Below are 12,539 nucleotides of genomic sequence, written 5' to 3'. Positions count from 1 at the left end.
ATGTTGGGTTTTGTGAGACGCTCCATTGCGTTCTTAGCTATAGCAAGAGGGAAGGCAGGACCAGGTGCAGATGAGATTACTGATGTGGTACTAGGCAGTCTCATGCTTGATGGTTTCTATTTTCTCCATGAAGGCAAAAGCAACTTTTGAGACAGGTGGATGATCAAGAGGTTTGAGAGAGGTGTCAAGCCAGGAAACAGACACTGGATAGGCCTGCCACCTGGATATTGGAAGTTGCTAAGAGTAAGTTAAGAGTGGACAGAGACACCCAGATAGGACTTTTTTGGTAAATGATGGAAAATTCCAAGTTAGCAGATAACTACAGGAGAAAGGAATGCCTTATCAGGGTTGTGAGCTTGAAGTAATAATTGTTGATGGGGAGGACATCATCCCACCTGCTAATATGAAGTATGCTGGATATGAGTGAATGCCCTCGGATGGCAGAGTGTTGTGTTCCTCTGCCTCACAAGTAACTGGGATTATAGGAGTATACCACCATGCACAGCCTCATTGCATTTCTTGATGTGGGTAGTCTGGAAGATACGGCTTCTCTGCCTATATCTCTGACCTCTACCTGTTCTCTCCTTCCTTCTTGTGCTTTGCCATGCAGGTGCCTTTCTCCTCCTCTCCTTCACCCCAGCATGCATGCCTTATTTTCTCTACTTCTGTTTTTTTTTTTTTCATTTTGCACTTGTATGTAGTTGCTCTTTTCTTTCTTTCTTTTTCCTTTTTTTGGGGGGAGGGTCCAGCCTTTTGGTAATTAATTGGAGATGTATGTCCCTGCTTGAGTTGGCTTTGAACAGTGATCCTCTGATCTTAGCCTTTTGACTAGTTAAGATTACAAGTGTAAGCCACTGATGCCAGCTGCACTTGTTCTTTAGAGGGGCAGCTTAGCCAGGCAGGTAATGAATAACATGAGCTTTGCGTCCAGTCCCTGCTCTGCCACTTCTTTGCTTTGTGACCATGGCACAAAGCACTTTGCTGTACTTCAGTGTCCTCATTTGTGAATAAGGAAATGATGATTTTTTTGTTAAAATATTGAGATCAAAAGGGCCATTTCCAAGAATACTAATGAACAGTTCTTGGAACAGTTTCTTATATGTTGTAAAGACTTGATTAGCCGGGAGTTGCACCTGGTGGTAGAGTGCTTACTAGCATGAAGACCCAGTTCGATTCCTTAAGTACCACATATACAGAAAAAGCTGGAAATGTTGCTATGGCTCAAGTGGTAGAGTGCTAGCCTTGAGAAAGCCCAAGGATGGTACTCAGGCCCTGAGTTCAAATCCCAGGACTGGAAAAAACAAACAAATAAGACTCTATTAGTTTTACCATTCTTCCTTGGCTTGGCACTCATTTTCCCCATGTCTCTGAATGATTGCCGCTTTTTTTGTCCTTTTTTGCTTTTGGATCTCAGGTGTGTCCCAGAGGCATCTCAGCAAAGCAGTCTTGGTCCTGCTTTATATGGTCATATTGTCAACATCCATTCCAATTTGAAAGTGGTTTTTTTTTTGTTTTGTTTTGTTGTTGTTGGTCATGGGACTTGAACTCTGGGCCTGGGTTCTGTCCCCAAGCTCTTCATCTCAAGGCTACCACTCTATCCCTAGGCATGGGTGTTGTCCCTGAGCTCTTAAGCTCAGGCTACTACCCTACCCCTTGAGCCACAGCCCCACTTCCTATTTTTTAGTGATTAATTGGAGATAAGCGTCTCACATTCTTTAGTGCCTAGCTTGGCTTTGAACTGAAATTCTCAGATCTCAGCCTCCTGAGTAGTTAGGATTACAGGAGTGAGCCACCATGCCCACCTTGAAAGTGTTATATACTTCTGCTCTTCCCCTCCCCAACTACCCTGAGTGTGGAAATATGCTGATTCACTTTCTGTTGCATCTCAGCCTCTAGAAAGTGCCCTGAACTCTGTGAGTCTCAAGAAATGTTGGTGCCAGGTTATAAGTATGAGGTTGTTGTATCATTCTGACTGGGCACCATGTAGTGGCAAGGTGACAGCACAACTGACACTATCCAACTCTTTATCAGTCTGATGGCTCATCTAGATCATGCTGTTGACTCATTTAGATCATGAGGCTGCTTGTTTCTATATAGTGTATTAGAAGCCTGTTGTACTTACTGTTATTTTGTTTTAATTAATTATCTGGCTGGTTTGCAGCTACAACTTCAAGTTGAATAGTTGTGACAGAGACCTTAGGGTTTGAAAAGCCTAAAAAATACTATTATGAAAAAGCTTACTGACTCCTGATTTAGATACATAGGAGAGACCGGAAGTAAAGCTCAAAAACAATCCACTGTTTATAGATTATAGTGAGATTATCGTCATTATTATGTTGTGCTTTCTTTCTAAAATTTTGTTACAGATTCATTTAATTGGAAAGTAAATGGCCTTATAGATAGGCAGAAATAGTATTGAGACCACTTTTAATTAATGTTTTTTTTTTCTTCTTCAGTGCTGCTTTTGATGCAAAAACTGGGTTGCGTGTGGCTGTGAAGAAGCTGTCCAGGCCGTTTCAGTCCATCATCCATGCCAAGAGGACATACAGAGAGCTGCGTTTACTCAAGCACATGAAGCATGAGAACGTAAGTACAGCCTTACTTTTTTATCATCTGAATAATTTAGCTTAACCTTAGGTTTCAAATTCTTGTTACTGGAATAGCAGCTTCAAAGAGCTTGCTCATAAGAATTTCATTTTGAGCTGGTGGATCACCATGCCTGGAATCCTAGCTGCTCAGAAGGCTGAGATCTGAGTATCAAGGTTCAAAGTTAACCCAGGCACAAAGGGACCTGAAACTCTTATTTCCAATTAACCTCTAGAATTAACCCTTGGTTCAAGGGTAGGGTGATAGCCTTGAGCTGAAGAGCTCAGGGATAGCACCCAGGCTGAGTTCAAGCCCTATGACCCACACACAAAAAAAATCCATTTTGGAGGCTGGAATATGGCTTAGTGATCGTGTGTTGCCTAATATGCATGAAGTCCTGGGTTTGATTCTTCAGTACCACATACATAAAAAAGCCAAAAGTAGCATTTGTTGCTCAAGTGTTAGAGTGCTAGCATTAAGCAAAAGAAGCTTCGGGACATAGCCAGGCACAGTGGCTCATGCCTGTAATCCTAGCTATTCAGGAGGCTGAGATCTGAGGATCAAGGTTCAAAGCCAGCCCAGGCACAAAAGGACCTGAGACTCTTATTTAACCTCTAGAAAATGGGAAGTGGCGCTTGGCTCAAGGGTAGGACAGTAGCTGTGAGCTGAAGGACTTAGGGACAGCGCCTAGGCCCAGGGGTAGAGTGGTAGCCTTGAGCTGAAGAGCTCAGGGACAGTGCCCAGGCTGAGTTCAAGCCCCAGGACCCCTCCCTCCCTGCTCCCCCACACACAAAAAGCTTAGGAACAGTGCTTAGTCCCTGACTTCAAGCCCCAGGAGTAGCCAAAAAAAAAATCAACTTGCTAAGTACTAAAGTCAAATTATGACGTATACAAATGATAGATATGGGGTATACAAATACTACTGAAAAATAAAGACAGGACAGTCATAATCATATGTTAAGACAGCAATGTAGTATCAGACTCTTGCACTTTACATTGAGAGGATCGTGGTTTGAGGTCAGCCTGGGCAAAAGAAAGTTTGTAGAACTTCTTAACTAGTACATTGGTGTACATTGTGCAACACAATTCAAAGTCTGCCTGGATGGAAAAGTCTAAAGAGAAAGTAAGTGTGGTAGTGCATGCCTGTCATCGCAGTGACAGAGGAAAACATATATAGGAGAATTGTGGTCCAGGAGTAAATCTGCAGGAAAAAAATTGAGACCCCCAAAGCAAGATTTGGATAGATAACCAGTTGGAGTTTACTATATGATGTTGTAATATTATTGAACTGAAGTGAATGGGTTGGAATTAGTTCCACTTAAAATGCTTAAGATCTAGTGGGTATTATAATAACCTGCAATTGATTTACTCTTTGACTTTTGTGTGCTCCTTGTAGGTGATTGGTCTTTTGGACGTCTTCACACCTGCAAGGTCTCTGGAGGAATTCAATGATGTGTGAGTAATATCCTGCATTTGCTTCTTTGACTGGAGGATGATTAGCAGCCCACTTCTGTTCATAAGCCAGTTAACTGTTTACTGGCTTTAGAAGATTCTTTTATTCCTGTTATGCAGCTCTTATGGGGGTGTGGGATGGATTGGAACAGGAGAGTAAAGCACACATGGTATGGTTTAGTATTCCATCACAGTAGGCACATGGTGCTTCATTCAGAGAGTCGATGTTGAGTTTGTACAAAAATTCCACGGAGCTGGATGCTGGTAGCTCACATTTATAATCCTAGCTGCTTAGGAAGCTGAGATCTGAGGATTCTGGTTCAAAGGCAGCCCTGGTAGGAAAGTCTGTGAGACTCTTACCTCCACTTAGTCACCAAAGAACTGGTATTGTGGTTCAAAATAGTACAACACTAGTCTTCAGCAAAAAGAGCTCCAAGGCCCCAAGTTAAAGTCCTACAACTGACAGAAAAAAAAAATCCAGGGGCTGGGAGTTTGGCCTAGAGGTAGAGTGCTTGCCTGGCATGCAGGTAGACCCAGTTTCAGTTCCTCAGTACCACATACATAGAAAAGGTCAGAAGTGGTGTTGTGGCTCATGTGGTGAGAGTTCCAGCCTTGAGAATGCCAAGGACAGTACTTAGACCCTGAGTTCAAGTCCCAGGACTGGCAAAAAAAAGAAAAAGAAAAGAAAATTCCAAGGGCAAGAGAGTACTAACTAACTTAGCTTTTAAGGTTTGAAAAATGTATTAGAACTCACCATGTTTCCAGTAGGAGCTCTGACCTGAGTTTATACAGTGGCTCAGAACATTTCCTGCTCAAGTAAGATTTCCTTCCTCCAGCCTTCTCATCATATATTTTCCCTTCTCCTCAGCTAAAATACTTTTGACTCTGTTCCTTGCCCTACTTTGTTCTTAGTGGATTTTATCATCATATTTGTGGCAGTCTTCTGTATTAGAGCAGAGCTCATTGTCTTCTCAGCTCAGTCATTGGTACTTGGAACAGTCATAGCATATGAGTATTACTTATTGAGCAGATGAATATAAGAATCACCCCTTGTCAGGGCAGTTATAAAGTGCTAAAGAAAGGGCTCTGTGGCCCTGGGGACTCCCTTCCCCAGACATGGGGTGTCTTCAGAGAAGGCTATTCAAAAAATATGTCTACTGTGATCAGAGTTTAGGCTCCCAAAGAATAGGAATCACTTATTTTCCTCTGGAGGGAATAGCTATGTGTGCAAAATTCTTTCAGAATTGTCACTGCTCACACAGTCTGGGAACACACGAGTTTAAGGCTGCACAGGGAACAAGGGCCAAGGAAACTTACTGAGGTGTGGGCTGAGAATCAGTCTACAGCTCTATCCTAGGAATAAGGGTGTATTTAAAATAAGTACTTTGGGAGACATGAAGTCAAGTTATGGAACATCTTATTCTGATTGAATTATAACAATATAAGAATAGTAGGACTATTCAATAAGAACATAGACTCAAATCATCTCTGTGCATTTCTGTCAAAATATCTAGAGGTATGAACCAGTGAAAACTCATAGACATAGCTATTGAGGGACAGACTTATGAAGGTAAAGTACAATTCTTATGTTCTCAAATAAGAACTTTAAAACAGCTTAAAACAAACTACTTTTTAAAATAAAGTATTATAAAGTTATATTACTTTCAAGCAATTATTAGGAACATGTGTGTTGTGGTAGACAATTATGGGGTAATATGTTTAAAGTAATCTTGATCTTGGTGATAACTGAAAAGGTAAGAATACAATGGATTTTTTGTTTAGGGCACTTCAATTTTATGGTATTTGTATTGTAAACCCAAGAGAAAGACATACATAATGTAGACCATGTGTACTGAACATAACGTACAAAAATGTTTAATGTAGCATTCATTTTAATATCTGAAAATGGAGGGTGGCCACAGTAGAATGTAGGAAGACACATTGGTTTATTTAAATAAGCGAATAGTACACACATTAATACCTGAGACACAAAGTTTTCTACAACTAATATAAATCTTCAGAGATAACTCTGAATGAGAATCCAGACAGAGAAAAAAAATCCATATAGGATGAATCTATGTCTATGCAATGTAAAAGAGCAAGGTAGATTGGTGATTACCTTTGAGAAGAGATATTGAGTTGAAATAGGCACTAAGACATTGGGAATTTTCTATTTCCTGAGCTAGGTTGTTTGGTCTGGTTTGGTTATGTTATCATTATTCACTGAGCTACGTATGTATGATTTGTACACCTTTCTCTATGTAGGTTTTACTGCATTAAAACCTTATATAATATTTTAAAAAATACGTCTACTGAGCTTGAAGTGAGTCCTGGGCAAGTTGGCCAACAGCAAGCTGAGAGCAGAGGTGATGGAGCTTTGTGTTCATGGTGAAAGATGAAGCTGCATAGGGGAGGGGCTGGGTTATTTGGGGCTTTAAAAGCTAAGCCTTAGTAAAGAGGTTGTCAGGGGAAAGAGATCAAAGTGTCTAGGGCACTGAGGGAAGGACTGAGAAAGAGTTGAAGGGCTTTTCTTTCATGTGGTAGGACTTAGATACAATTCTCTCCCTTCTTCATATCCTTTCACTCATTCCATACCATAATGTGTAGGAAGATTGTATTTTAGCAGAGGCAGTTGCCCCGGGATCCTTACTAACATGCTAGAAAGCATGTTGAATTGGCATACCAAGTCTGAAACTGACTGGTACCTTTTCTAAGAACTAAAATGTAGATGGCTTTGCTCCTCACCATTAGTTTCTGATCTCAGTTTTCTTCTGCTTTCAATTCTTGACATTACATGCAGATTTGTTGTTTAGAAACCTGGTCTTCTGCATATGAGTGAGTCTGTATTAACTTGATTGGTCAATGGCCTTGATGACTTACGAGATTTGCATATCAGATTTCTCATTTGACATTGAAGCTTTGTGAAGTAAGTATTATTATGTCTAATTTTCAGACGAGGAAACAGGTTAGAAGAAACAAGCCTAATTACATACTAATACATACAAAATTGCATCCATCCCAGGTCTTTTGGCTTTACATCTATTTCCCACCACATTTTTCTTGAGTCAAGGCTATCATTTAAAAGCCTGCAAACCCTTGTTACTGAGTAAATGCTGTGTGAGATTATGTGAGATGCCAAAGGCAAAGTGTGTATGTGTCTCCTTGTTGCTTCTGGTTTCATTAAAAAGATGAAGCACAAATGCTTACTTAAGATAGCTAGAGGGCAGGCTAGGAGTTTGGCCTAGTGGTAGAGTGCTTGCCTAGCATGCATGACTACCCAGGTTCCATTCATCGGTACCACATACATAGAAAAAGCCAGAAATGGTGCCGTGACTTAAGTGGTAGAGACCTAGCCTTGAGAAAGCCCAAGGACAGTGCTCAGGCCCAGAGTTCAAGCCCCAGGACTGGTTAAAAAACAAAAACAACAACAAAAAAAACCAGACAACTGGAGGACAGGACATCCAAGGCTCTTTGGTATCCTGGTTACTCAGGAGGCTGAGATCTGAGGCCAAGGTTTGAAGTCAACCCACTGGTAAGAGAAAGAAGTTTTGAGGCCTAGCTTAGAGTTCAAGTCCTTTGAGAAGCTGTTCCCAATTTACTCCTTCCTTGGTCCCTATAGGGGTCTGCTGTGTGCACCCCCAACTTTGATGATCCCATTGTAGCTTTGTTCATGGTCTGTTATGTATACCTTCCTCTTATCTAAATGGCACCTCCCTTTTCCTCATTACATCCCTAGTGTCCAAATACTTGTGGATGGAGTGATTGAGGGAATGGATGGCTGTGTGCTATCCCCATGTAAATGGCTGATGACTTGGTGTCTGGTGGCCTGTGTTCGCTTTTAACTGGCTTGTAGACTGTAATAGAGCAGTGTCTAGTTCAAGCGATGCTGGTAATAGAGATTGCAAGCATCTTTTAACAATCTTCACTTCAAATGAGAATAGTTCGTTGTGAAATAAGTTTGCTTAGAGCCTGCTTGATGATAGGAGTGGATCTACTACCCCAACATTAGAACAGTCTGACCTTACCAGATAAGATCTTGGGCATGTACCTTGTCAATAAAACACACTGCCACCTTGTCCTGAGTCAGTTCATCCTGTGGTAGTTAAGTGTCTATTATCTGCCAGAAAATTGCTCTAGGAACTCTAGGTACTACATAGGGTAAGACATAGCTTCATCCTCCATGCATCTTGTACAGGGAGATGATACTAAACATAAACAAGGAAATAGTATAGTATATTGGCAATGAGTACTATAGCAAAACAGCAAAGGATACAACAGGGGAAGGAAATTAAGAGTATAAGGGCCAGTAGTTAGATGCATTGGCGGGGGCGAAGGGGGGGCTGTCATGGGGCTTGAACTCAGCCTGGGCACTGTTCCTGAGCTCTTTAGCTCAAGGCTACCACCTTACCCCTGGGCCTGGACACTGTCCCTGAGCTCTTCAACTCAAGGCTGCTACTGCCCCACCCTTGAGCCAAGTCCCACTTCCCATTTTCTAGAGGTTAATTAGAGATAAGAGTATCAGGTTCTTTTGTGCCTCGGCTGGCTTTGAACCTTAATCCTCAGATCTGAGCCTCCCGAGAGCAAGGATTACAGGCAAGAGCCCCTGCACCCGGCAGTTGGATGCAATTTTAAATGCAGTATTAAAGATAGGCAAAGGCCTTACAGCATGCAGCAGAGGTTGCATGCTATATTGGAACTAGCAAATAAATGGGCTTGTTGTATTGCTGAGTGAAAGCAGGGGAGAAAAGTAGATACTAAAGTCACAGAGAAAATTGGGGTAGAATCCTGGATTAATGTAATTCCGGGCTTTACAAGACACTAAAAGGATTTTTGGAATTTAAATCTAAGTGAAGGGAGGGGCTCTTAGGAAAATCAATGACATGATTTTATTTTTACTGGGTATTTGTTGGTTCTGGGGTTTGAAATCAGGAATTAGGCATAGTCCCTGAGATTTTTTTTTACTCAAGAGTTTGCCTTACCACTTGTGTCACAGCTCTACTTCCACTTTAGTGGTTAATTAGAGATAAGAGTCTCATCACCTTTTCTGCTCAAGCTGGCTTTGAATCTTGATCCTTAGATCTCGGCTTCCTGAGTAGCTAGAACTACAAGTGTGAACCATCAGAACTCCACTTTGATTTTCACTTTTCAAAATAAGTGCTCTGGCTGAACACTAGTAGCTCATGCCTGTAACCCGAGCTACTCAGGAGGTTGATATCTGCAGGAAAGTACTCAGAATAAATTACTTAGAAAAAGCTGAAAGTAGCACTGTAGCTTAAGTTGTAGAGTGCTAACCTTAAGAAAAAGAATCTCAGAGACAGTGCCTAGGCCCTGAGTTCAAGCCCTAAAACAGGCACAAAAAAAAAAAATGGGGGGAGAGAGATGCAAGATTGTAGTCCCAGCTGTTCCAAAGGTGGAGGCAAAAGAACTTAGTTTAATGTAGCCCAGACAAAGTTAGCAAGACGCCATCTCAAAAATAAAATAGAAGCCGGGTGCTGGTGGCTCACACCTGTAATCCTAGATACTCAGGAGGCTGAGATGTGAGGATCATGGTTTGAAGCCAGCCCAGGCAGGGAAGTCTTTGTTTTTTAAAGTTCGTCATGGGATTTGAACCCTGGGTGCTCTGTCTAAGCTCTTCAGCTCAAGGCTGTCGCTCTACCACTTTGAGCCACAGTGCCACTTCCAGTTTTCTGGTGGTTAATTGGAGATAAGAGTCTCACAGTCTTTCATGCCCAGGCTGGCTTTGATCTGAGATCCTCAGATCTCAGCCACCAGAGTAGGTAAGATTACAAATATGAGCTATTGGTGCTGGCTATCTATGAGAATCTTTTATCGCCAATAAACTACTCAGAAAAACCTGGAAGTGGCGCTGTGGCTCAAATGGTAGAATACCAGTCTTGGTGAAAAAAATCTCAGGGACAGCTCTCAGGTCCTGAGTTCAAGCCCTAGGATGACAACCACCACTACCACTAACAAGAACAAAATAAAATCCAGACACCAGTGGCTCACACCTGTAATCCTACCTACTCAGAAGACTGAGATCTGAGGATCGAGGTTTCAAGTTAGCCTAGGCAAGAAAGTACATGAGACACTTGGCTCCAGTTAATTAGCAAAAAGCCAGATGTGGAGCTGTGGCTTAAGTGGTAGAGTGCCAGCCTTGGATGAAAGAGCTAAGGGACAGAATCCAGGACCTGAGTTCATGCCCTAGGACTTGCACAAAACAAAATATAGTGCGTGACAGGTTCTTGGGCAGTGTCACCAATGTGCCTTTATTTTAAAATGCCTTCATAGGGGCTGGGAGTTTGGCCTAGTTGGTAGAGTGCTTGCCTACCATGCATGAAGACCTGGGTTTGATTCCTTGGTACCATATACATAGAAAAAGCCAGAAATAGTGCTGTGACTCAAGTTGTAGAGTGCTAGGCTTGAGAAAGCCCAAGGTCAGCACTTAGGCCCAGAGTTCAAGCCCCAGGACTGGCAAAAAAAAAAAAAAAAAATGCCTTCATAAAAACATGTTTCTCTCCCGTCGTGGTGGCTCACCCCTGTAATTCTAGCTATTCAGGAGGCTGAAATCTGAGGCTCTGAGAATCCTGCCAGCCCAGACACTAAAGTCTGTGAGACTCTTATCTCCGATTAACCATTAGAAACCTGGAAGTGGCTCTGTGGCTCAAGGAGTAGGGGCAGTAGCCTTGAGCTGAAGATCTCAGGGACAATGCCCAGACCTAGAGTTCAAGCCCCATGACTGACAAAAAAACAAAAACAAAAACAATTAAACATGTTTCTCTAGGATTGGGAATGTGGCTTACTGATAGAGTACTTACTTTGCATGCATGAGACCCTGGGTTCAGTTCTTCAATACCACATGAAGAAATAAGTAAAATTAATTTAAAAGGCAACAAAAAGCCATGGTTCTCAAAGAATTGTTTTTACTATTTAAAATTACCTTTAGAGTCTCCCCCTTTCCTTAAGTCAGTATAAACATATAAGTTTTTAAATTAGGAAATACTAAAATGTAACCTGAAGGGTACAACTAGGCTGGGTCCTGATGATCTTAGCACAGTGCAGCTTTACGTGGAAATTGTGATAGTAGGATAAACATCCTCAGTTCCTCTTGGAGGAAGAAGCACCTAAATTAAGATTAAGTGTCCGCCTGTGTAATAGTGCTCTGGTCTTCATGTTCATAGTAATGACTAGGTTGAGGCATTATGAAAGTCTAGGGTTTCTGGGGTGAACCTGTTGGACTTGAATGTACTCATTCCCCATCTCCCAGTATAAGGAAGGATTAATAGGCAGTGCCACACCCATGGGGAGTTCTTGGTGCCTCCTCCTGTTTCCTTCAAGGCAGACGCAGGAATATTGTCAATGAACAATATGTTTTATTAGTCACTTGGGGGGGGAAGGGAGAATGGTAGCTTGAAAATCTACATGTAACTCCTGTTTTAGAACCTTACAGCATGGCAGGTTTACAAGGGAACTAAAAGATGAAGTATTCAACAATATAACATACTTTATTATGGCTATATAATAATTGCTTATACTGTATATTTATTTCTCTTATAAGAATAAACTTTTTTTGTTGTTTTTTTGTTTTTTTGCCAGTCCTGGGCTTGAGCGCAGGGCCTGAGCACTGTCCTTGGACTTTCTCAAGGCTAGAGCTCTGCCACTTGAGCCTCAGCACCACTTCCAGCTTTTTTCTATGTATGTAGTATGGAGGAATCGAACCCGGGTCTTTGGGCATGCAAGGCAAGCACTCTACCAGTAGGCCAAACTCCCAGTGCCCTTTTTTTTTTTTTTTTTTAACAGTCCTGGAGCTTGAACTCTGGGAGGGCCTGAGAGCTATCCCTGTGCTTCTTTTGCTCAAGGATAGTGTTCTACCACCTCAGCCACAGATTTTTCTTTTCTTTTCTTTCCTTTTTTTTTTTTTTTTGCCAGTCCTGGGCTTGAGCTCAGGGCCTGAGCACTGTGTTTGGATTTTCTCAAGGCTAGAGCTCTACCACTTGAGCCTCAGCACCACTTCTGGCTTTTTTCTATGTATGTGGTACCGAGGAATTGAACCCGGGTCTTCATGCATGCTAGGCAAGCACTTTAACCACTAGGCCAAACTCTCAGCCAGCCACAGATTTTTCTGAATGGTTTATTGCAGATAAGAGTCTCATGGACTTTCCTTCCCAGGCTGGCTTCGAACTTCAGTCCTGAGTAGCTAGGATTATAGGTATGAGCCACCAATATCCTGAATCTTCTGGCTTTTTTGATAGAGTTGAGTTTCATGAGCTTTCCTGCCCTGGATAGTTCTAACCTTCATTTCTTAGATTTTTTTTTTTTTTCAGTCCTGGGGCTTAAACTCAGGGCTTGGGCACTCTCCTTAGACATTTTTTTTGCTCAAGGCTAGAACTCTGTCACTTGAGCCACTGTACCACTTCTGGCTTTTTCTGTGTATATGATTCCAGGGAATAAAGCTCAGGGCTTTGTGCATGCTAGGCAAGCATGGTACCACCAAGCCCTTCTTC

At 41.9% G+C, this 12,539-nt stretch overlaps 1 protein-coding gene across 3 annotated transcripts in view; it reads left to right on the top strand.

Moving 5' to 3' along the window:
- Positions 1-12,539, top strand: part of Mapk14 (mitogen-activated protein kinase 14) — a 57,567-nt gene that overhangs the window by 19,665 nt on the left and 25,363 nt on the right. For all 3 annotated transcript variants that reach the window (XM_090355799.1, XM_090355798.1, XM_090355797.1), the window contains 2 exons: positions 2,457-2,586; positions 3,983-4,041. In XM_090355799.1, coding sequence (XP_090211925.1) covers positions 2,572-2,586; positions 3,983-4,041 — 74 coding nt within the window. In that variant the 5' untranslated portion in view covers positions 2,457-2,571. The remainder of the gene's footprint in view (positions 1-2,456; positions 2,587-3,982; positions 4,042-12,539) is intronic.

This window comes from Megascapheus bottae, chromosome 22, assembly GCF_031878675.1.
Source record: "Megascapheus bottae isolate mThoBot1 chromosome 22, mThoBot2.hap1, whole genome shotgun sequence".
Lineage (NCBI taxonomy): Eukaryota > Metazoa > Chordata > Mammalia > Rodentia > Geomyidae > Megascapheus > Megascapheus bottae.
This window is presented reverse-complemented; position numbering and strand designations above follow the sequence as displayed.